This window comes from Agelaius phoeniceus, chromosome Z, assembly GCF_051311805.1.
Source record: "Agelaius phoeniceus isolate bAgePho1 chromosome Z, bAgePho1.hap1, whole genome shotgun sequence".
NCBI lineage: Eukaryota > Metazoa > Chordata > Aves > Passeriformes > Icteridae > Agelaius > Agelaius phoeniceus.
Window position 1 is genome coordinate 16,136,851 of NC_135303.1, and position 25,117 is coordinate 16,161,967.

Here is a 25,117-nt window from a genome sequence, read left to right on the forward strand (position 1 = left end):
TTGCTCAGCAGTCTCTGCTTTTTATTTGATAAATTTATATATTTATGTGTTCATGTACATATTCAGATTTCAATCTATAATTCTACTGCTAAATTCAGAATTGGGCCACTTCAAGTATTCCATTATAGTCCTCCTTCTGTACTATGCCTATTCCCAAAATATTTGAATGCCTTCCAATAATAACTGCATTCATGTTCTCTTTTCCACTTGGGAGGGGTAGAAGAGGATGTACGTATTTATTGAATTTTTAGTTATGTGCATGTATATCACTCTATCCTTATATTAGTTAGAGGATTCACACTCCAAGGAATGCTCTTCAATGCTCCTTCAGCAATCTTCTGAATTACTCTGGCCAGAAATTTTACCTCCCAGATGTAAAGAATCTGCAGCCTTGCCGGTAAGAATTTATATGTCTTCTGGAACTAAGATCATGAAATCACAAAATCACAGAATGGGTAAGGCTAGAAGTGACCATTGGCACGGTCATCTGGCCCCAACTCTCTGCTCAAGCCAGGCTACCTAAAGCACATTGCATAGGATTGTGTCCAGGTTCTGGAATATCTCTAGTGAGGGAGATATTGCCTCTCTGGGAAATCTGTCCCCAGGTGTGGACACTTGCACAGAGTAAAGAAGCTCTTTCTCATGTTCAGGGGGAACATCCTGGACATCAGTTTCTGCCTATTTCCTCTTGTCCTATTGCTCAGCACCATGGAGCAGAGCCTGGTCCATTCTCTTGGCACCCTTCTTTCAGGTATTCCCATGTATTAATGAGATCCCCTCTCAGACATCCCTGAGGGCCAAGCTCCCTCAGCCTTTCCCCATAAAACAGTTACTCCTGTCCTGTCATCATCTTTGTAACACTCTGCAACCCTTGTTTTAGAGCTCTGTGTCTACACTAGGCAAATATTTCCCTCATATTTTTCCCCTTTTCCTTCCTTATTTTCTTGTTATTCTGCAATGCAGCTGATGTTTTTTTTTTTGTCAAGAAAACATGGTATTGTGCAGGGGCTTATCAGGGAATTTAATATAAAATTCTTTATACAAAAGAAGAATGAACTCTGTTTATGTTCCAACTGGATTAACTCTGATAGGAAAGAAAGGATATTCTTTGAGTTGTTATTGTTTTATAAAGTAACTTTAAGGATGTTCTGCCTGTCTCTTATATTACCTCAGTTATCTTCAGGACTCGTGTGTATCCCTAGCACTGGTCTCTAGGTCTAACTGTACATCTTTCTTGGTCAGCCTCTGATATTTTTTGTTACATGAATGCCATGCCTCCATAAGTTGTGCACACATAACTTCAGCAGCAACAATGTTGGCTCAGCCACACAAAAATTAGTTCTTCTCCAGGAGGAAAAGCCTCTGCACAAGCCTCGGGTCAAGGCACTGTGCTGACACTTGTGTCTGCCATTCTGCAAGCAGGCAATGTGCAGGACAATGTGCAAGGATCTGCAGGGAGTCCTCCACTCCACACTTTATAATACTGCTCTCAAAACCCCAGAGATGACCCAGCACATGTGCAAGAGCTGAGGGACATTTATTTAAAGACAAGGGCTTATTTTCCAGAGTCCTGCTGCATTTGCTGCTTGTCAGCTATTGCTTTCCTTCTGCTGAGTTGGACACTAACAGCTCCCAGTATCATTTTCCCTTTCCCTGCTGCAGAAAATGTGGTGTTGTCCTCACTTGTCCTATGGCTGCCAGCTGTGTCTGTGTTCCACTTGCAGTGTGAGTTGTAGGAGAAGGTGATTCATTTGGAAAGTGTGGAGGCCTAGTGACAGTGAGCCACAGCCTCCTGCAGCCTGGGCCACCCTGCTGGTCTGAGCCACTTCAAATAACTTTTTGGTTGATGCTTTGATTCTGCTTTGCTACCACACAGCATTTCAGAGCATTTTGCTGTATTCACCAAGGCAAAGGGACTGCTGGGCAGTTTTTATCATACTCTGTGCGCCCAACAGCTTGCTCATTTGTGTGGACAAATAGTACCCTTCTTCTGAAGAACCTGCTGTATCAAAAACTTTTGCCTGGATGGTATTCTGCATTCAGAAGTTTGATTATGGTGTGTCTGCCTCTTTACAGCATGTTTGCACACTTTAGAGTACAAACTTCAGCCAACAAACCAGCACCAGGCTCACACAGTGCAATCTATTGTGTCATCCACAAAATTACAAGCAAAAGTGTTTGGAATTACAGGAAATCTGTTCTACTTTGGAGGGAATCTTTCTGAAACTGGGAAAATCCCTGCTGTGGTGCAAAGGCAGAACTTCCTTAGCCATTTAACAGCAATCTTTTCATCATTTCAGCTCTAAAATATTACCCTACAATTGACTAGTGCTGAAGTCTGCTTTTACAGGAAAAGTTTACTAAGTTCAAATACTTCAAAAATATTGGAAAGTTTCCCCTTTTGTACTTAAAGAACTTTGTTAATATGTTAAATATTCTAAAGAATTAAAGCTCAGTATTTCAACAGAAAAGAGCACAAGTAACTTTCTAATTAGCTTATAACCATGGATTTGGAAACATCTGCTCTTTCCCCAGTAGTTTTCAAGTGTGTTCACATTTTTCAGCCACAGTAAGACACTGATGTTGCACATCCCAGTCTGCACTACAGCAGATTCCACCAGGATGTGATTTTTCAGACAAAGCCAATGCAGGTAACACCTGCGTCTTCCAGTGCATGCATACACCCAACTGCTGTCATACATCAAATATATCAGCTAGGCACTGTGCTTTGCCAAGTCATGTACTAGTAATCACAGCCTCAGCACGGACATCCTGATTGCTTAATATTGAGTATGATAAAAACAAAAACAACTGAAGCCCCAGAGCCTAACACAAAACTGAGTTGTCTCTGAAGATCATACTGTCACAGAGAGGTCTCCTCTTAGATATCATCAGCTCATAGTTATGATATTCTGTGGTATAATTTATCAAAAACCACCATTGGGAATCAGCTGGGACCACTTTTCAGCTCAACAAACTGTGCCTCAAACGAAGGAATTTTTACTCAAGCTCTCACAGATGTGCAGTTGCTGCTCAGCCAACTCCACTTCTGCAGGTTTGAAGCAATTATCCCAAATGAAGGAGAAATAGTACAGAAATCCAGCCTCTCCCATCAAATTTCCCTACTGACTGAACTTGGATGACTTCACTACAGTATAGGAGAGTGGAGTAAAGTAGCTGAGAACTGCCTCTTTCCTTCAGTGACCTGAAAGGAGGTATGACAGACAGTAAAAAGTGAGACAGGTGGATGTATCTATGATCTTCTCCAAAGTTATTAATTTTGCTGTACTTGTTTCCAAGGGAAAAATCTGTAAAAGTGTCATGTTGGCTTGCATACAGCTGTTATGCCCCGCCAGATGTTTCTGCTGACCTCAAAGTGTGTCCTTTGAAAACTGAATGGATGCTGTATACTTTACATTTCAACCCTTCCTAGTTAGTAAAACTTTTTGTTCAAATTCAGAGAGTTCTGAGAAATGGATAAAAAATCTCAAGTATAATAGATCCATTAGCATGCATTTTCACCCAGTAAAGACAGGATCTTTAATCCTCCTTTATATATTAATTTAGGGCACATTTTATTTATTAAATCTACCATACGAATAACATTGTATTACCCTTTAATTTCATCAGGAAATGTAGTTATAGAATGCTTTATTAAAGTCTTGTTTTTTTCAGTAGCTGCTATATTTTTCAAGGCAAGTTGTGCAAGGCCTAACAACAACATAAAAACAATTAAAGCTAAAGAGGAATGATGATTGTATTAGGATGTTAGGTAACTATCAGTATTAAAAAGTTTAACAAGCACAAATGACATTTTTGTATGTCAGGTTCTTTTTGCCATTTTTGTAATATATCAGTACAATAGTCACATGCTGTCAAATAGATAACAAACAAGTGTAAGTGGTCATACACACTGATGCACATTAGTTTTTCAGTTCCTAACAATCACATTCAACAAGAACATCAAGATAGCTGAAGAGCCTGACCCTACTTTTGCAAGCTGATTGATGCACACAGCTGCTAACTCAAGACAGCTCTGGGTGGATGCATGATCGTGCTGGTGGATCACTTTACAGGACGCATCCTTTGTTAGGAAAATGTGGACTAATTACAAGTGGAAACTGCTCACTCATGAGGTTAAATTACTCAGGAACCAACTAGATTATACTACTTGCTCCCAGACCTTGCATAAGAGTGTTTCCCCAAAGCAAAATCAGTAATTGTGAAATAGCTTCCTTCAAGCATTTACAGCTTATTTAAATGCAGATTATTCCCTTAGGGTTTATAAAATGTCTTCTATCTGCAGATTAGAATTTTAATGAAGAAATAAAATGGTATGCCAGAAATTTGCATGTATTTTAATCCTTGTTTCGTGTGTGGTTTTGTTTTGCTAACACTTTACTGTGGAATGAAATAACAGAGTAATTTTGGTTGTTATTAAAATACTGTATATAAACAAGAAAAGTCAGAATAAGGCATTCTCAATGCAAGCTTGAACAATGTACATTTTCATGCCCAGTGGAACTACCATTTCAATTTCTTCTCAGAAGTAGTGGAATGTTTTTTTGTGGTATTTTTTTTCTTTTTTTTGCATGTAAATCCCCAAATACTTTTTCAATTTTACAGATAAAAAACATTATTTCATACATCAGTTTTAAAAGCATTGGTTTGGTATTTCCTTCCATTTTTCTGCTGAAGGACTATGAACCTGGAAGGAAACAGTTCAAAGGAACTCACAACATAGATAAGACACCTACTTCCATAAAACCAAACAAAATAGCATTTTGTTTCAAATGCCACCTAGGAACACTAGATAGATGAAGTATACACATTATGGTAGGTAGTTAATAATCCCCATGTTTTCACCTGCCGATATTACTGCAAATTACACTGTTTCCATGACATGCCTAATGGAACAGTTTACTATTTTCATAAGCAGTCACATGCACTGAAGGTAGGATCATCAGGTGGGGCCTGTGACACCCCAAAGCAGAACCAGAGAGGCCAAGCTTGCTAATCTCTCTTGCTGGATGACAAGGTAGCTGGTGTATGAAATGACATCTCCGCTGACACGAGCGAGCGCCATCGATCTAAGGCATTTCTCCGGGAGCCGCCGCTGTCGCCTCCTGCGAGGGATTTTCCGTGTCCGCGGGCTGGCTGTTGTGGCCGGGCGCCGGGCTGGGGCCGGCCTTGTGGCCCTCATGGGCGCTGTGGCTGCTGGCGCTGCCGAGGCGTGTGGAGGCCACCACAGCTTTCACTGCAGCCTGGGAGAGAGGGGACCAAGCAAACATTCCTTAGGGAATGCGGCCCGTGGGCACGCGGCACTGCCCCGACAGCAGCAACTACATTCAGTCTTCCTGGGAATGTCAGCTTTGGATACCTGCCTGGGCCCGGGTGGATTTAGAAGGCCACCTGGCATACTGGGTTGAGGTTTAAAATTGCTGCTTTCACAAGGTTACAGGTTGGGTGACATGAACTTTTTTTTCAGCTATACCTGCTGGTTTTTTGTTTCTTTTGGGTTTTTTTTTTTTTTGTTTGTTTTGTTTTGTTTGGTTTTGGTTTTGGTTTTGGTTTTGGTTTTGTTTTAGAAATTACTTCAGGTGTCCTGCCCTGAAGCCTGATGGCAAAAAAGAAAGTCATCATCTTCTGTCATAATAATAAAAAACACCAGTACTACCACTGATTATTCCATGAAAATTTCACAAAGGAACACAATATTTTTCGCTATTGCACTGTTGTATATTCCAAGCACAATGTTGCAGAGCAGATGGGCACCTTCCTAAGTATAGGCATATGAAAATACACACTGGGAGGAGGATTTCATATCACATGTAATATCACAAAATGAAGACACATAAGAAGACAGGTATATTAGCCCTTGCCTTGAACAGTTTTATTGCCTGAAGAAAACCAGACATACAGAGGTGAGGAAAATAAATGCTAATTTCTGTGTGCGACAGCTCAAGCTATTTTTGACTTGGCAGCTTTTGCTTAGATCAAAGCGGGTCTGCAGGAAGAGATGAAGAATATAGCAAGTTTTGTGGATTCTTTGGAGAGGTAATCACACACACACACACACACACACACACACACACACACACACACACAGACACACGGAAAACACACACAAGAAAGAAACAAACAAAAAAGTCCCACAAAGAAATAAAAAGGAAAAAAATATTTTAATGAAAAGCAGATAACATAAACATTGTCAATAGAAAAGAATCAGCTACAACAGATTATGAAGAAATACTATAAGGCATAAACCAAAGAAATGGGCAAGAATTTTGAGAGAGTAGACCTCTTAAAGGAAAAATCACAGACATCCACATTGGTGGTGAGAGCACATTGGAAAACTGATCACAAACAGAACAAGCCACTTAGTGATACTATGATGTCTAAAGGCGCTTTCAATGTAATTTAGTGTCGCAAGCAGTGTTGGATGTTTATGAAACAAATTCAACACAGCCTATGAGAAACCAAGTCCTGACTGAGACCTTTAGAGTTACTCTTTAAAATTTGTCTTTACATAAAGAAAGTCTGCTGATGGACTTTTATGTTGGGAAAGAGAAAATAATTGCATATTATTCTTAATAACAAAACAAGAGCCAAAGCATGTACTCACTACTTTGATGTCTGCTTTTTATTTTTTTGACCAGGAGTTAGCTGTCAAAAAGTTTATTGTTTCTTTTACAGATATATTGTGGAAAATTATTAACTCTACAAGAACTTCTAACTTCAATCAATCCTCTTAATAATTGGAGATTTGGTAATTTAATCTTCAACAGAGAAGCTATGAAGAAGTAAACTTATAAAAAGTGATAGTTTGTAATCACAAAAGAATAAATTGATTTAGTGTAGGGGTCTAAATAAAATGAGCTTCAAAAATATCTCTGGTGTAAAAAATATAAAGAAAAACAAAATCAAAATGTCAATGTGAATTATATCTATAATCTCTGAGAACTTTGTAAATGACAAAACAAATTTCTTTGCCCTGTAGAAATTCTCTGCTACAGTTCTCTACTAAAAAGAAATAGCAAAGCCAAAGTTAAGGCTCAGTTTTTTTGTGAATGGATTTTTCTATGGAATTTACTAAAGCTCTCAGTTAAGTTGCTTCTACTCTAATTCCCCAGGGCTACAAGGGCAGCTTCACTGTAGCTGTTACTAACAATTCCTGTGCTGAGGTATCCCTGGAATTATCTCCTGATCAGATGAAAATCTTTAAAAACTAAATAACGTATTAGGAGAAAAGAAAGTTTCCTGATACTATGTCAGTCAGGTGCTCAATTGCCTGCTATTTGCACCTAAAGACATTTCCCTGCTTCTTCCCATGGCAGATATGTGGACTGGATGGTAAAGGAGCATCCTGGGGATATTTATGGACCTACACATCTGAAATGCTGACTCAAGTTCATACAGAAGGATGGCTTAAACCTCCTGCTTTGTATTGACAGGTACAGGTGGGTTAGGGGTCAAAATATTCTTTAATAGACTAACTTTCTTCTAGATTGATGGATTATTATTAAAAAATTACTCAGTATGCTGTTCTTTCTGGTCAGTATTCTAAGGATGCGCCAGCAATACAGGACAGATGGATGGACAAAAGCAAGAAAGGAAGAAGGGAAGAAAAGATGGAAAGTAAGGACTTTGTGAAAGGTGTGTACATCCTCAGTGGTTCTATCTGTGTAGATAGAGTTTTCAATCAACTTCACCAATTTTTTATTTGTTTTGGCTTTGGTCATTGACTGAATCAACTTCAAACTTCTTCAATCTTCATCAGACATCTTAAATGAAAAGCTTCCATAACACCATGGAATATTGTCCTCAAAAATGTGCAAGGTTTCTGCAAGGCTAATAATTTAATTGCATGCTTTCATAGCCAGAACAGAGACTATGAGCAGAGACTTGCCTTAAGTTTACGCCGGGCATTGAATTCTTGAAGTTTCTTTTGTGCGTTGTCCATGTGTGCAAAGTTTATTGCCTTCCCTGTGACCCACGGGTGCTGCAAAGCCTGTAGAGTGGTGAGGCGTTTCTTGGGGTCTAAAACAATCAACTTTTTAACCTGCATCACAAGCAAGAAATACAAAAGACTGTCAACCTTATTCTTCATTCAAATTTACCTAGTGTTGCATTTGGGGCCTCTGGCCTTGGTTTGGAGAGCATCTTAGGTGAGACATTCTAAGAAACCAACAAGAGTTTTCATTTGTGTCTTTGCAAGTATTTTGCTTCTGGCATTTCTTGGTCCTCCATAAATAACATCTGATTAAGACAGCCACTAAGGGGGAAGAAAGAAGAGAAAGTACCAACTGGTTACCAACATATTAAGGGTATGTACCAATGCAGCTGACCTGTATCTATCATAGGCTCTTTCATGTCTGACTTATCACAAAAACCCTAAGTGGTTCTCAAAGTCTCTAAGCAGTCTCTCTCTCTACTTCAGGATTTGGACAAGCCTTACACTGGATTAGAAGGTTTAAATTATGCACATGCAGCTCCTGCAGGCTTGTACCACGCAGTCCCTGTCATATACATCACAAAGGAAATTTTTCTTTCAGTCACTGAAAGACCTCTTGTACATATTAAAAAAAGCATTGTACAAGTGTTTCTGTCTTAACCCACTCTGGAACTAATGCTGTTTACACCATTCCTTCTATCACCACAGCCAGAAAACCTGGACTTCTACAAACATGACACTAGGATATTTTTGGGAAAAGGCACTGCAAACATACCCTTAGGACAGGAGATGGTCCTGCTGGATACAAAGTGTGTCCAGTCAACTGACATTCCATGAGTTTTATTGTATCTCCGGACAAGTGGAGTTTTAAAAAAAGAAGAAAGGTGAGGATGGAGTAACAAAGTACACAGATGGCACTCTGCAGAGCCACACTTACCCAGCTCTCCTGACTGCAGATCCTCTTGGAGCAGTGCAAGTGATGGCACAGGTCTCCACTCCAAGGGTGAGGGAAAACTTGCTTTGGGTTCCCTGAAATCTCCCTACAAATACCTTTAAAGTTGCTGCCCTGAAGTGCATGCAGGAGAACAGGCATTGTGGTGAATATTGGTTGTGTCTCCAAGGAACTCTTTGAGTTAAAGAAATCCCTTCAACTGAACACTGAGCTGCCCACAGCATGGGTTTTGAGAGTCATGGTCATCATTGTTATCTACAATTTCCTATGCAATGTTCAAAAGCTTTACCTGCAGACTGCTGTTTATCTGGCATTAAATGATATTTTTTTGGCCTTAGAAAAACTTCACATCTCATAAAACACCAAAAAAGTACTTTGAACTTCTTCAGTCCTTCCATTTGAAATATCCTGAACTACTTCACTAACACCAATGATGTAGTATTTTGTGACAGAGTTTGTATAAGTGTATATGGAACAGAGCACTTGGGTTTTCAGTGCTTATGAAATAACTGAATTATGCAAGTTATTATTGACAAAAGTCAGACTCAAGCATACCTATCTTTGCAGATCAGTGTCTCCTGGATCCAAATTACTTTATCCAGTAATAAAAGAATAGAGTGCAGAGAGCATGCCAGCCCTTGCATTTTGCTAATGGAGCATATTTAAAAGTAGTCAGTCTTTCCTCACCTACCAAAAAAAAAAACTATAACGGACAGAAAAAATATGTCAGAAAAAGCAGTGGGAGGAAAGTTTCATTCCCTTTTATATTCTTCCCCAAAATGCAGGCTTGAAAACTGCACAAAAAGAAGGGCTTGTTTCTACATTCCCTGAAGGTGTTTGCCCGGAAAAGATGAATGGTGAAAGACTTCAGAGCTGGAAGGAAAGGCAGGCATACACGAACACTGTGACAGCTGCCAACAATCTATGGCTTGCTTCACAGAAGGACCTGAATATCCATGTTCTGAGTGCAAATTACAGCACTGGACTAACAGGGGATATTAACAGCACCATAATGTAGCAAAGACAAGAGGAAACAATTATGAACAATTAATTAACCAATTATTCTGCCCCCACCCCAAAATGGCCTCTTTCTCAGTGGCAGAAATACTAAATACTCCAGTCTCATTTTTGCTTTACTTACTAAATCCTTGGCATTCAGAGACACGTCATCCCACCAGGGGGACACAAAGTCATATTCACAGCTCAGGATTCTCTTAAACATATACTGATCTCCCCTTTCATCATAAAATGGTTCAAAGCCACAAAGTCTGAAAGGATAAAAAAGAAATTCATTAATCAAAGTTTAATTAGTCTTGGGTTGTTATAAACCCAAGTTCATGGTAGTATTTTTCCCTACTTTGTGTCCTGTAGATCACTTTGGGAAACCATTCCTGGATGCACTCATGAACTCCTAATTCTACATAACAGAGAGAAATGTGGTCATAAGTATTCTTAAACACTGGGAAAGGTTTTTCTAACTGTAATTTTTCTATTTTCATATGTTGGAACTATTAATATAGGATCATAGAGCATTTATCAGAATCCCTGTAACTCTTGCCAGCGGAAGAGGAATTAGCTGAGGAAACCCATCTTACACATGAAGTTAAAGCTTTTATATATCCAGTTAGGAATGATTTTTAGACATGTTCATCCCTGTACTTTTTTCCATCCTATCAGCCACAATATGTAAAAACCTTTGTTAAGTTTTCATGATTAGGCCTCATCTTTACTTAGGTAACCTACATACAATCTAGAAGTCTTGTGATCTCACTAATGACTGCATTTATAAATATATTGAATAATACAGATCCCAGCAGAGATCCACACCGCTGGCCTCAGGGAAAGCAGACTCATAGATGTGGTTTCCATTTGTATAATGTCCTTTTTTTATCGCTTCACTGCACTTTAATCACGCCTGCACACATAATCAGATTTTTTAAAGTGAATTTCCTATTCAGCCAGTATGAGCTTGACAGAGAAAGGCTATCTCCTCCTCTGCTTCCAGAAAATGCAACAAGCAGTAAAATGATGAGAGGAAAACAACAACAGATCACAATGATCAAGACAGCAACAAATCTAGGAAAGCCTTACATTTTAACTTGTTTTTGTATTTTTAAACACAATGTGCTTACTGTTCTGAAAAAGGAGGCTGAGATTCAAGGAAGAAATGTGGTTTTGGGAGTGGTGCATAACCGTGGGTGGAACAGCTGCATCAAATTCCACTGCTGAAGAGGAGAAACACCTCATTGCAAGTACATTCTGGGCACATTATTTTTCCAAGTCTGGCAGAGGTGCATTAAAACACAAGGATCTAGCCTCAAAACCTTGTGCTTCAGTAGGTGGTGGGCAGGCAGAGCCCCTCTGCTGCTCCTGTTTGCTGTCTCTCCCATCACCATTTCTGGGTTGGCAGCAGGTCCCTGCTGTCCCATGGAATACCCCTGAGCAGCTCCCCTCACTGGCTCAGGCCAAACTGCCTTTTGGATCTGGCTAACCTATGACAGTAAGAACCTGCTAAAGCCTTGCTGTGACTGTGCTGGAAGCCTCCTAAGTGAGTTTTATGTTTTCACTGTAACTCACTATTATCACCTATTGCTTTCCTACCAACAATTTCAATAGATATACTTCTACTTAAAAATCCACTTCAGCAGAGAGTATTTTTTTTTTTTTTGCTACATGCCAAAATAGATAAGTAAATCTAGAGGTGTGGTTTCAAATTAGATCAATTGAATCAGTGCAAAACCTAGTGTGGCTGCTCTTGATTTTATTTTATTTTGAAATAACATTTTATTATTCTGATTCACTTTAATTCAGGTACCAGTAAATAAAGGAAAAGTCAATGTAAGCAGCTTAAAAAACTACTAAAAAAGACCAGATTGGGTCTTGTGTCCTTTTAAGTAAGTTAGTGAAATAGCATCCTTAATTAAATCCATGCAATTTTAACTATAGGCAAAGAGTTTGTATTTTTTGACCACTGTCTGCATCTCAAACACGCAGAAGGATTTCTACCTGCTTTAGGAATAGAAAAAGGACTGCTCCTCTTGACTTTTAGAACTATACATGTGGCTTCCCTTAAATTATGGTAGTTACCATCAATAGATCTTAATATAATTTGCCTCAGGAAAAATTGTTCTGTCAAAATATGTGTCGGTTTTTTTTAATCAAATGTAAGTCCACTTTGATTAATGGCAAGATACAGTTTTATGCAGATCCTCTGTAACATGGTTTTTAACTCTTACATCCACTTCATTTTAGGGGGACATACAGGAATGGTGGGGATTTTTTTGTCTCTGTGTAAGTGGGTTTCCTTTACTGAGCTATGAGATGGAGACATGAAACATTGTCCTCTGGGCTCCAGGATTAATGACTTAGTAATTTTACATGTATCTTTCTGGTCTCAGTTTCTAATCCATCAGACATATTGATCCACAAAGCTTTGTACACAATAAAAGAGTTTTAAATGTGGAGTACTGTTAAAGCTAAATGGAAGAGACAGCCAGGCGGATTTTTGCATCTTGTTCCTGTAGATCAAATTGGATTTTGAGGTGGGAGTAGGACGGGATTAGAAGGAGGAAAAATGGAAGAGTATCTGTAGTCATGGAAGAGTATCTGTAGTCCATCCAGGGCAGGAACCCACACACTTACATTTACACTCACACACTTGTAGAGGATTAGTGTGGCTTGGGAGCATCCCCTGAAGAGCTGGAAGGTTTTGAGAAGATGCATATAGAAAGTGCCAGATATTTAGGTAGGAACTGTTTGGAGTTTGTTGGAGCTTGCTTACACTTGAAAATAAGTTCTGCTTAAGAAAGGCTCTTAGTTTTGAGCGCAATAACTTCATTAGGCCTTGAGTAACTAGGAAAGGCCATAACTTAATCTAGGTGGCTTTGTAAAGGGACAACAAAAGTCACCTCTCCAGTCTTAGGGACCACCTTGCTGGCAAGTTTCGTATCTCTCTGTCATGAGTGGAAATCTTAGAAGTGACAAGAAATGAGGACCTGGCAGGCAATATCTGAGATGTGATCTTCAACACAAAGTCTGAATCTTAAACCAGACCATGACACAAAGATACATGCATTTAAAAGGAGCAGATAACAAGATGGGAAATAGGAATATTGTAGCCTATTATTTACAGGTACCAAAAAGGGGACCTTTGAATCTTTTCTTCTGCACATAAACCTTTGAGGTTTATGTGCAGAAGAAAAGATGAATGTTTTCTGGCATTACCATCAGCATGTATGTATATTCTTACATGGACTTTTATTATAAACACTAGAGAATATAATTTTTTCTTTGCAAAAGATAAAAATAACTATGTTATTCCACACTGTACTTGCTGGACATAGCAAGTAGTAGGGGAGGGATAATGGCCCACATGTATAAAATCCTCCATATCTTTAAGTTACATGTATAAAATGTAATTTTCTTCCCACAAAAGGCATCCCAGAAATATTGTATATTACTACACAAGGCGTCTAAATATTGTCATTGCCAAGGGTCTAAATTAAGTCTCATAATTATTCTTCCATAAAGAAGGGAGTCAATACATCATATGCAATTTTCCTTCTCAATAATGTTCCTTTCAAAGATTCAATCAATACAATAAAGTAATTGTAATTCTTACCAATTGAATCATGACTAACCACAATAAGACTTAGACACAAATGCCTACTTAAACACAAGTGTTTGGAACTTTTGTTCTGTACTCATTCACATTAGTAGCATGATTCTGCACAGGTCTTGCTGCTGTTCAGGAAGAAGTGTTATAGTTATCAAATATTTAGACTGACTGTTTTGCCATGTTCCTCTAGGATTTAACTTACTTCAGTAAGGTTAGGAATATAATAAGTTCAGGATCTTGTCTTTTCCAACACCACAGCTCATATTGTAATGATATCCTGTGGGTGCTAAAAAGTGAACTTCTCTTTGTCAACATTTGCACTTACAGGATGTAGGTGATAATCCCCAGGGACCACATGTCCACCTCAGGGCCATAGGCACATCCCCGTAGTATCTCTGGTGCTGCAGAGGACAAAACACTTGTCAGTAACACAACAGTTGAGTGAAGAAATAATAGCTACAAAATCAATCGAAGTCCATGCACAGTTGTGTCTTTTATAAAAAATTAGGACTGCCCATTTAAGCCCTTAATTAGACAAATGATTCCCTTCATGGAATACAAAACAAGAGAAGTCATGTCCAAGCAGAGCCAGAATGAAATGAGAAGTGTACTTTGGTTTCAAATTGTATTTTATGTTTGTGGAAGGAACCACAGAAAGCTACAGCAGTGCTGGAGCTGCAATGTGACCAATAAGGTGGTGCTTTAACTTCAGTATTTTACTTAATGTTTTTATAAATACATCAACAACAAAAATGGGGCCAGTGAAAATCTCCATCTTTGATTGGATGCAGAGGCAAACACTGGAACCAAGGATGAGGAAAAGGCTCAGATGCCTTCTTTGCCTCAGACCTCAACAGTAAGGCCTGATTATCCTCAGGGAACCAGTCCCAGCTGGCAGACAGGGACAGAGAGCAGAACAGACCCTGTGCAGTCCAGGAGGAGGGAGGCAGTGACCTGCTGAGCCACTGAGACATTCACAAGTCCATGGAACCAGGTGGGATTCATCCAAGGGTGCTGAGGGAGCTGGAGAGGGAGCTTGCCAAGCTGCTCTGCCTCACTGATCATCAATCCTATCTACCTGGGAAGGTCCCAGATGATTTGGAGGTTGGCTAATGTGATGTCCATCCACAAGAAGGGCAGGAAAATGGATGCAGGGAAGTACAGGCCTGTGAGCCAGACCGTGGTGCCAGGGAAGATGATGGAGAAGATCATTTTGGATGCAATCACATGGCAAATACAGTGCAGGGGATCAGGCACAGCCAGCAGGGGTTTGGGAATGGCACATCCTGACCAACCTGATCGCCTTTCATGAGCAGGTGACCTGCCCAGTGCTGGGACCAGTCCTGTTTTGCATCTTTATCCTGGTCTGGATGAGGGGATCGAGGGTATCCTCAGTCAGTTTACAAAGGACACCAAGTCAGGTGGGGACTTGGAAAGCTATACAGAGGGATGTGGAAGGTTGGATCCATGAGACAAGGCCAGGGGCATGAGTTTCAATGAGACTGAATGTCAGCCCTGCCTTGGGACACAATAACCTCCTTCAGTGCTACAGGCTGGGGGCAGAGTGGCTGGAAAACTGCTCAGCAGGAAAGGACCTGGGTGTGCTGGTTGACAGTGGCTGAACACGAGCCAGCTGTGCCCAGGTGGCCAAGAAGGCAGAGGGCATCCTGGCCTGTGTCAGCAACAGTGGGGCAGTAACCATCCCCCTTGTACTGGGCACCAGTGAGGTCACACATCAAATGTTGTGTCCAATTTGGGGCCCCTTACAACCAGGAGGGCCTTGAGGGGCTGGATCCTGTCCAGAGAAGTGCAAAGAAATTGGTGAAGGTATAGAGAAAAAATCCAAAGAAGAGCAGCTGAAGGAAGTGTGAGTGTTCAGCCTGGAGAAGAGGAGACTCAAGGAGTCTCTGCAACCACTTGGGTGGAGGTTGTAGTGGGGTGAGAGTTGGCTTCCACTCCCATGTAACCATGATAGGTCAAGAGAAAATGGCTCAAGCTTCACTAGGGCAAGTTCAGGTTGGACATTAAGCAGGATTTTCTCACAGAAAGGGTGGTTAAGCATTGAAAGAGGCTGCCAAGGGAGATGGTAGAGTCATCATCCCTGGATATGTTCAAGAAAAAACTGGACATGGCCCTTAGTGAGCATGGTGCTATGCAGTCGAAGTTTGGACTTAAGTCTTGGAAGCCTTTCCAACCTTAATGGTTCTATGAGACTATTTACTTGGCACTTGATTTAGGCTTTATTTTTGATATTCTGTTTTAACTGGAAGGAAAGACAGACCATTTCAGGCAGTTGGTTCTGCTGCTGTGAGGGGCAGATGGAAAGGCCAGGCAGTTTTGGGGGATTCCAGCTCTGCAGCAGTAAAGAGGAGTCAATGTCTGCCTAAGCAGCTTGACAGGCACAGCTTGAGGACCCTGGTCGCCCTGGATCTGTGAGGCACATGGGATGACTGCCACATTTCTGGAGCACAGCGGGCTGGCTGTACCTACGAACATCAATGCAATCTCTTCCCTTCCCACACTACACTTGCACAGCCATGAACAGAAGGGTTTTTAGTATTTTTTAAGATTTCCAGAAGTTTGCTTTTGGTGAATGGATTTGTCTGACACATTTGCGTTAGTTTAGATGTTGCCTGTAACAGACTGATCATGAATCACTGCTTTGCACTGGCTTGATTTTTTGTGTTACTCTCAGAAATCACTTATGCTCTTCTTGTTAAGTTCACTGAAGGTACAGCATTGCAGCAAACTAAGTTCTCTGTGATCATCTTCTTGCCTTCAGTCCTCTGCATCAATCTGTACATCCCAAGGACAATAGATTGTCAAGTCTTGATGCCAAAGTGTTCAGAATCCAGTATGTGTTTTTGTTGCTGTGTCCTTTCTGGAGAAGCTGCTGTTAGATGGGTGGGCAGGATGTGGGAGCTGGCAGCCCGGAACCATCAATTATTCATAGTTTAATTTGGCATTTAAACAGTATTTCTGCTGGGTTCCCTCCAATTCTGGAAAGTAATGCTTGAATGTTTTCCGGTCACCAGGACTTCTGCACAGTTAGTTAACTTGAATTGTAAATCAAGGATTGCTATAGGCACATAACTACAGGCATAGAGCTCTTTTCTTCCCTTCCCTGCAGAAATATTCAGCCTCAATCCTTCCTACCCAGTCGACACAACTCTAGAGCTCTTCTACAGGAATAAGCCTTATCCTGTTTTTACAGTATACAAAGATAGGCATAAAAGCACTAACCACTAACTATGGATGTGTGGCATTGGTACTATAATTTCACAAGAGAAGACAACCAGAACATTAACAGCTAATATGTGAAAACATTTTATGAAACTAACTGGACTGGAGTTAGGTGCTGCTCTGAAGCAGACTTGGCCCATGTGTGTGCTTTGCAGGCAATGTCATACAAGGTAATGGACAGTGACAATGTCACCTGAATTGCGTTATCAGCTGCTCTACGAGGTAACAGAGTGATCTCACATCTTCTGCAGTGTCCTCTTGCCTTTGAATCTACAGTCATAAAAGCAAATATAAGTAACAAAACAACATACCACAGTACCCTGGAGTTCCACAAACTGTCTTCATGGTCACATGATCTTCCACAATCTTGGAAAGTCCAAAGTCAGCTGTTAAGATGGTTTGGGAATATTAATGTTCTTACTCCCTGTAATAGTGTGGGGTTTTATGTTGTATATGCAATTAAACAAACATTTATACATTAAATGAATGGTATTGACATTTCCATAGGTAAGCATTGATTTAATGAATCTACTCATGCTGCAATCCAGAGGCAAAATTTCCTGTACAAATGAGTATTCCTGGCTCTTGCTTGACAGAAATGTAGCTTGTATTTTATTCTGAAAACTACACAAAGCCAGTGCAGTAGGAGGCCCAAGGGCATACATGCAGAGATTCAAAAATATATTCTAGGTATATATTCAGTTTCCACTCTGTGTGTAATCCAATAAAATTATCAGAACTATTTTGGGTTGCTTTTTTAGTCAAGGGTCAAAGTGTGCAGTCTCTGCAAGACAAAATCTCAACAGTATTTTGATAGAAGGCTTTTAGAGGCATAAAGATGGTGACAGAAGAAGTATTGATCATCCTTTCTCCAAAGTTCCACCCTGAATTATCATTCACAGAGTAAGGGCCTTTGTGACAATACACACTGTACTTGCATGACTTCATAAAAGTAACAAAAATTGAAGTGTTCACAACACTTTTTTCACCAAAAATAAACTAAGCTTATTCAAATTGACTTATTCTTAGATAATGAAAATCAGCTTTGTCTTAAAAGTGCAAAATAAAGGACTTGATTTTGTTTTATTAGACTGAATATAAAAGTGAATGTTCTAACTCCAACTCAAGATCAGGATAAAAATAGGTCACTTTTTCCTAAATGGCTATCCTTTTTGCATTATAATTTATCTAATTAGAAATACAGTTTACTTTTATAAACACAGCCACTCATTGTAAATTGAATTTCAATTTAAACAGGGCAATAACCTTATAAAAAAGATGAAGAATCATGGCATTTAGGAAATGTTTCAAAAGCCCTACACACTCTGGATGGTGTTGCATTAAATTATCAAGTTTAGAGCTTTTCCAGGAAAGATTGGAAGTAGGATAAGATATAAAGTACCATCACCCTGAGAACCAAGACGTTCCTAGAAATTGATACAAAATTGCTTGAGGCCACTTCATGGAAATTTGGATCCAGAATACCATTATGATCACCAGCCTGATGTACATGGAAACACTCCCAAGGGAGCACCAGGTAGTATTTTCAAACTCAGAAGGGTTGCACAGATGATCCTTGTTGCTCAAGCAAAAAACTAGGCATGCCCAACATTTTTGGAGGTCATACCCTTTGGAAGTGTCTGCCATCTACAGCAGAATTGGCACAATAGATTCCTGATCAGGAGAGCCTTGCTCCTCCTTGCCCCCTCTTTGGGGCTGACCATACTTCAGAGAGTTTCCCTGTGCTTTTTGCAAAGATCTCTGCATGTCCCTCAAACCTGCCCTCAAAACAGAAGCCAGCCTTGCTCAGTTTGCCTTCTGCCACTTATCTGCACATTTTTATTTTCACGCCAGTGTATCTTTCCTCTTAAGGTACTAGTTTAAAGAAAAAAAGGGGCATAGAAGTGGTGCACAGACGTTTATGCTGTTCTTATGATTCTTCTTGTTCCCACTGCTTTAATCTCTGCTATGTTCCACACAATTTTGACAATGAATTCTCTAAGCAAGCATCTAGTTTTGCATTGGTTTTGAAACCATCATTAACAGCTGTGCTGCTGAAGTAACATGCTGTTCATTAAGCACTGGCTTCAAATAGGGTGATCATGAGGTGCACATACTCCAAACATCAGTTAGCACATACTACTGATGCAAAGGCATCAGGGAAGCAGACATTTAATGCTGCTCACCAATTTTTAATGGTGCATCTGGTGCTGGTGTTGCATAGAGTAGATTTTCTGGCTTCAGGTCTCGATGCACGATCCCATTTGCATGCAGATACTAAGAAAGAGAAAGTCAAAGCACGTAAGTGAGAATGGTCAAGCATGAGTTGACATCTTTCTAATTCTCTATAGCAGTAGATTAATAGTTTCTCTGTGTGTGAAACAGAGTTACTTCACTAATTTTCAGCAGCTCTTTTCTCTGCAAATTTGCTCAGCATAGGATCCTTGGATTCATGCTGTAATCTGTAATGAATAGGAAAATAAAATTTGAGAAGGCAAAGATAACATCATGTTCATTTGGGAACAAAAACATCTCAGAAAGTATCCTTGAATTTTAATACAGCAGTAGCTCCTAAGAAGCAATATGATAGATGATGAGATGCCAAAGTCTGGCTCAGAGGAAGGTAGTTTCTGCACATTATAACATTCTCAGAGATAGGAAAATCGCCATGTAACTATTAAACAATTAAATACACGTATTTGAGTAGAAAGGATGCAGTAGTTGTCCTGGGTCAACTACAATGCTTAGGGTCCCTTGGTGCAGATTTTCTACAAGTTTTAAAACCACTCAACGGGAAAGTTCCAAAAATCCATCTGTCTTGCCAAAGGACATGCAAATCCACTCACTATTGAATTCCTGCCATGCACTAATGGAAAGAAAAATTTCTAGAACATATGGCTTCCACTTATACTGCTATGGACAGAAATAGAAAAAATATAATATACAATATACTGATAGACAAAATGGATAAACTAGTGAGAGAAAATCTGTACTGCTTGTTGATAAAATATTCACACAAAACTCTGAAGTCTTAGAAGAGAATTGCTGAAAGGTAGAATCACATTATCTTATTCAAAAGTCTCCTGTTATACATTTTAGTAGTACCTCTCTCAGCTGTGTTTTCACTACCAAAAAACCCTAGTCTCTGTGTATATTTATCCAGGAAATGACAAATGGTTGAATATTCACCTAGACAATACAGCTATAGTAATGTAGTCTTGAGTTAGCATCTGAGCTGAATTCTTGACTGTGTATCTCCTATAAATTGCCAGTGATTAAACAACATTAAGAAGGAATACATTGCTCTGTCCTTTGGCATTGTTTTAGTGACACTGTGTGTTTTTCACAAGCGTTTTTTCTCACAGTGCAATAAGTGTTCTTTATTGACTTTCTCTGCAATCCTAAAGCCATAGGATTTGTCATGATGTGGCTTTTAGAGATCAGCCAAAGACTCTCACCTTACTTCACAGAGAAATTTAAGTGTTTGTTCCATCTGTTTTCCACAGTGAGCTAACTAATCAATTATCCAAGGTAAAAACAACCAACAACATATGGAAACTGATGGATAGTACACTGCTACATCATGTAATGCAGCCACATCTGCATGCCTGTAAACAATCATGTCCACCCTCCATAAAAATATATCTTCATCATGCCAGACATAACTGTAGCAAAGGTGCTCCCACAGCAGAGCAGTGATGTGTTTGACATGCAGAGGTGACACCAAAAGCCATCAGACTGGAGTGGACAGAAAAAGATGTCTGAACTGATCTGTGTTCATGTGCTGAAAATCAGTTTAGCTACCTCTAAGGAGTGAGAAGGATCAAACCTTTCATGATCTGATGGAAAACAGACACTGCCAATTCATCTGCACAGAAAGTCCTTGACCAAATTTGTGCAGAGGAATGTTCCAGCCAAGTTTGCAGTCTTTTTGCAGGTCCTTTTTACCACGTGCACATAATCCTAAAAACATTTTATGCTGTGAGGCTGAAAACATAGAAATTTTCTTTTCTTTCCAGAAACACATTTTTGTGGGAGGGAATTTTGGGAAAAACTTTAGGAGAAGCTGTTCAACTTTTCCTCCCTTTTAAGTCATAAAATGGTTTGTGGGGCTCCTTCTCAGACACAGAACCATAACTGAGAACATCTGCTAACCACTCCTGTGCCTGATGACTGACTGACTTTTTAACTAATTGAACTTGGAGACTTGGAGTGTAAACTGTTTTTTTTTTTTTGTTACAAACTTACAAAACCCCAAGCAGGAAATTTCTTTCCCCTGTCCAAACCACCATTTGCATAAAACTTACACATAGGGCCCAACAAATGAAAATTCCTCAATAATTTAACCCATGCCTTTCAAAGATTGTCACTACAGTAATCTGTGCTCTCTCTCTCATGTGCCCTCATCACAACACCTGCACCTATTCCCTCTTCACCATACCTCCCCTATATTCCCAGCATCTAATCCAGAATTCCTGCCCAGACGTAGTAACTCCTCTGTCATCTCTCTGCAGCCCACATAAATCCTGCCATTGTTACACCCTAAAATCAGTCCTTGCAGCTCTTTCCTCTCTCATCCTTTGTTTCTCTGCTTGACTTCATACTTGGACTGGGACAAGACGTGTATGGCCAGGGACGCCTCATGCTGCCAGGTCCTGGCTTTAACAGCTACTGTTGTCAGCTTGTATTTTCATAATACATCAAATTTTTTGGAGTATTGCCAATAGGGTCAACTTTGTTGTGAACTAGCAGACAGAAGGACAACATGGATAAAAACCCCAAAACCAACCCAACAAAAAACCCCCAGTGGTTTTATGGACATGGATGCCCCATTCTTTATGGAAGTATTATTTAGGCTTGTGGATCCCTAGGTCTCTGAGGGGATAGATAGCTGGTTGTACTTCTGTACAAGGTGTCTGCCTCCAAACAGCCTTGCTAGTAATGGTTTCTAGCAGATGCAGTGACCTCCTGTCCTCCAGCCTGGGCCACCTGTCACTCACTGAGAGCATTTCCGGCTCCACAACCCTCTTGCAACACTGTCCCTTCTCAGCACTGCTCCCTTAGTTGGTAGATACCCTGGGACTGACCTATTTCCAAATTTTCATCAGTCCCATTCTCCCTGTGTAGTGTTAGAGCTCCAGGTAGTATTGAAGGAATAGTAATTGGTCTTGTAGAAATATGAACAGTATGAGCTAAAGGATCTTGGTTTAGAAACAGATTTAGTTAAATTAGCATAATCCACTTTGTATAACACTTATCTCAATTTATATGTGCTTTATTTTGATTGCTCTCGCTTTATTTCTCATATACTGATTTTAATGAAAGTTATGTTCCTTTGCATAACTTCAAAGACTTTCCTAGTTTGTAGTATAGAGTTGGGCATTGTGCATTTCCACTGTAAGACAGGTGCTCTACTAATTATATGTTATGTCTCTTAATGACTAAGTTATATGATCAAATGAGAGGATCTGGGCCCAGGTATCATGCAAGAACTCACTTTACAAACCTAGGCATTACTGATTTACATCACTTTTCCCACATAAAATATATGGATAAGATTTGGAAAATAGTTTATATCTGTGGCTTGATGTAGAGTTTGCAAATGTATAGCACTGCAGAACACTTTAACAGGGCATGCACATTGAAATGTGATCATGATGCGGTACTCTCACTGTAGCTAAAATATTCAGTTTTCACTTTCTTCAGATTTTCAATAGAGAATGCCAGCCAATAAAAAATCACAAAGACTTCTCAGGTAATCTGGGAGAAAAGTTTTATAACAAAATTTAGTAGCACAGTCTTATTACTCTTTGATAACTTTGAGGTCAGACTCATCATGACACTAATGTTGTACTGAGTTTGATATACAGGTGCTTCTCCACAGGACCTGCTTAAAAATGAAGACAGCCTTCATCTCAGCCTTTACTCCTGGGGTACACAACAGGAATTCATGACTGAGCAACTTCCATGACTCTAACTATGACTGCAACAGAAAGACTTTTTTTTCTTTTTTTTTTCTTTCCCTCTAAGCTTTTTTTCCAAAAAGCTCTCACTCTGATGCATGAAAGTTTCTTTTGGTCTTTGTTTTGTTGTTTAATAATTCAGGCATCTATCTAACTTGAAAGATTTTATGACAAAAGGACAAATGTAAACTGCTTAACACTCTGGCCCTATCCCTTAATTTTATTTATGGCACCCATTACACAGAACTGTAGAAAAGTAGGGCTGTAATGAACCTGAATGATCTATTCCTCTCTATGCTCCTTGGCAGCATCAATTACACCTACAACAGTTGTTTGTTCAATTTATTCCTGCAGGCCTCTGCTATTAGAGACTTTAGAATTTCCCCAAGCAATTTATTGCAGGGCTGTGCTTTTCTGACTGTTACAAAGTACTTCTCTGCAACTCACCTGAATTTTGACTAGAGCAGATGAAGCCCATTGCTTTGTTTCCTATGTATGGAAGAGGCAGAAAGTAGATTATGTCCTTGTTTTGCAAGAGCCTTTTGAATGCTTGTTATCATGTACGCAATTATTCTTCTCTCTCAGATTGCACGACATTTGTTTGGTCAGTCTTTTCTAGACTTGTGGTAGATTCTTGTTTTCTCCTACAGGAAAGTGTCAACTTGCACTAATGTGTTGAAAATGCAAAAATGCATTCCAGTAGTTGTGGCCTGACAAATTTTGTAAAATGTATTAATAAATGTATTTGTCATTAATTTCCAACATATGCCACTCCTGTCTGCCTGTTGATCCAGTGTAACCTTCAAGCCCTTTCTCTTTTTTTCCACTGCCTTGACTGAACAAAAAGGGCACTGAATTTTAGCAATATTATTTTATTCCTAATCCTACTCTGCAACATATTTACAGCTTTCTCCAATTTTATGGTGTATAGAATTTTTTTAAGTGGATCTTCTATTCTATCATATGAGGTTAGCAACAAAAAACACTAGAAAAGCAGAGCAGGCAAGGCTTCTCCTGAACTTCCACTTTTGCTCTTCTGATACACATTCTCTCAGTAGAGACAACCAGTCTCCAACCAGCTTAAAGCCACATAACCTTGATAATATTTTAATAATTTATTGTAAAACTGTCAGATGAGTCAAGTACTGAAAGCTTCATTTATGTCAGGATTGATTTGGCATGGCTTGATCTGAACAAAATCCTGCCTTCCTGGTGTCCTCCATTCCTTGTTATTCCCCAGGTGCCCCATATTTTTTTCTTCATTATTTACTTCAAATTTCTGGGGGGAGTGAAGTTAATTCCTTCCTTCTTCCTCTGGAAGTGAGTACTGAATATATCTGCTTCACTGCCCAGCTGATACTGGATGTGAGTGTTATCTATTACATCTATTTTAGGCTTAAAAATCTTGCTCTTTAAAGATTGTACCATGCAGGTCACTGGGTGCAAAGAATTTAAAAAAATATCTAAATTATTTGAATACATTCTGAAGCTAATTTTTATTAATTTTTCTTATTGTAGGCTCATCCTTTACAGCTTATTCACTGCTATTAAATGTGCTAGACATCTGAGTATAGCTCAACACTTATGGAAACTAGCAGGAAAAAAAAAGACAGAAACAGTGCTTCCCTCTAGACATCTTTCAATAGGTGTCCTTCACCTGTAGCACTTATGGGGAGGATCGAACTCACTACCCCTCTTGCCTCATTCTAGATTCTTTCTCATTTTCTGCCTTGGCCTTCCTGGCTTCAGCCTTTGAATTCCTGCTGTTATTCAAAGCCAGGCATGAAGACCCTGACCTGTTCTCTGCTTCCACCTGTGTCAGTGTTTAACTCCAGGATGGGCTCTTTCTGAGCAGTGACCTTCATTCGAGGACTGATGATGGCAGATTTCTGTGTGCATTAGCAGTGGGGAGAAGTCTGTTGTCTGATGTGGCTGGTGCAGTGATTTCATTACAGCAATTTCTGTCCAGGATGCTGATAATGTGACAGCCATGATCATGAATACCAGATTCACTCATGTTTTCAAAAGGAAAATTTCCACCAGTTTCACTGCTGGATAGAATATATTTAGGACTCGCATGTTGACTTTATTACAAAACCAGGACAGTAAGGTTTTAAACCAAAGCCAGCGTTGGACATTTTCTGCTATAAATGCAGTCATTACATGCATAAGGAACTGAAATCAGGGACTTTTTTTGCTCTCTTTTCAGGAATGTCTAGACTTATAATTAAGCTCTTTCTGTGGCCCTCACAAAAGCTGCACAGAAGAGTGTCATTGCATAATGAAAGCTACTGCACAGTAATTTGGTTTGATTACAGCCATATACTGCTTGAATAAGGCTTGGTTAATTGATGCTGATTTTGCATCAGTTAAGAGGAAGCTTAAAT

At 39.6% G+C, this 25,117-nt stretch overlaps 1 protein-coding gene across 1 annotated transcript in view; it reads right to left on the reverse strand.

Annotated features, from left to right (window-relative positions):
- CAMK4 (calcium/calmodulin dependent protein kinase IV) overlaps positions 1–25,117 on the reverse strand; it is a 143,953-nt gene continuing 118,836 nt past the window's right edge. Inside the window, exons 6-11 of the mRNA XM_077171681.1 lie at positions 18,954–19,044; positions 17,079–17,153; positions 13,850–13,925; positions 10,048–10,174; positions 7,910–8,062; positions 1–5,264 (exon numbers count right to left, since the gene is read on the reverse strand). Coding sequence (XP_077027796.1) covers positions 5,091–5,264; positions 7,910–8,062; positions 10,048–10,174; positions 13,850–13,925; positions 17,079–17,153; positions 18,954–19,044 — 696 coding nt within the window. The 3' untranslated portion in view covers positions 1–5,090. The remainder of the gene's footprint in view (positions 5,265–7,909; positions 8,063–10,047; positions 10,175–13,849; positions 13,926–17,078; positions 17,154–18,953; positions 19,045–25,117) is intronic.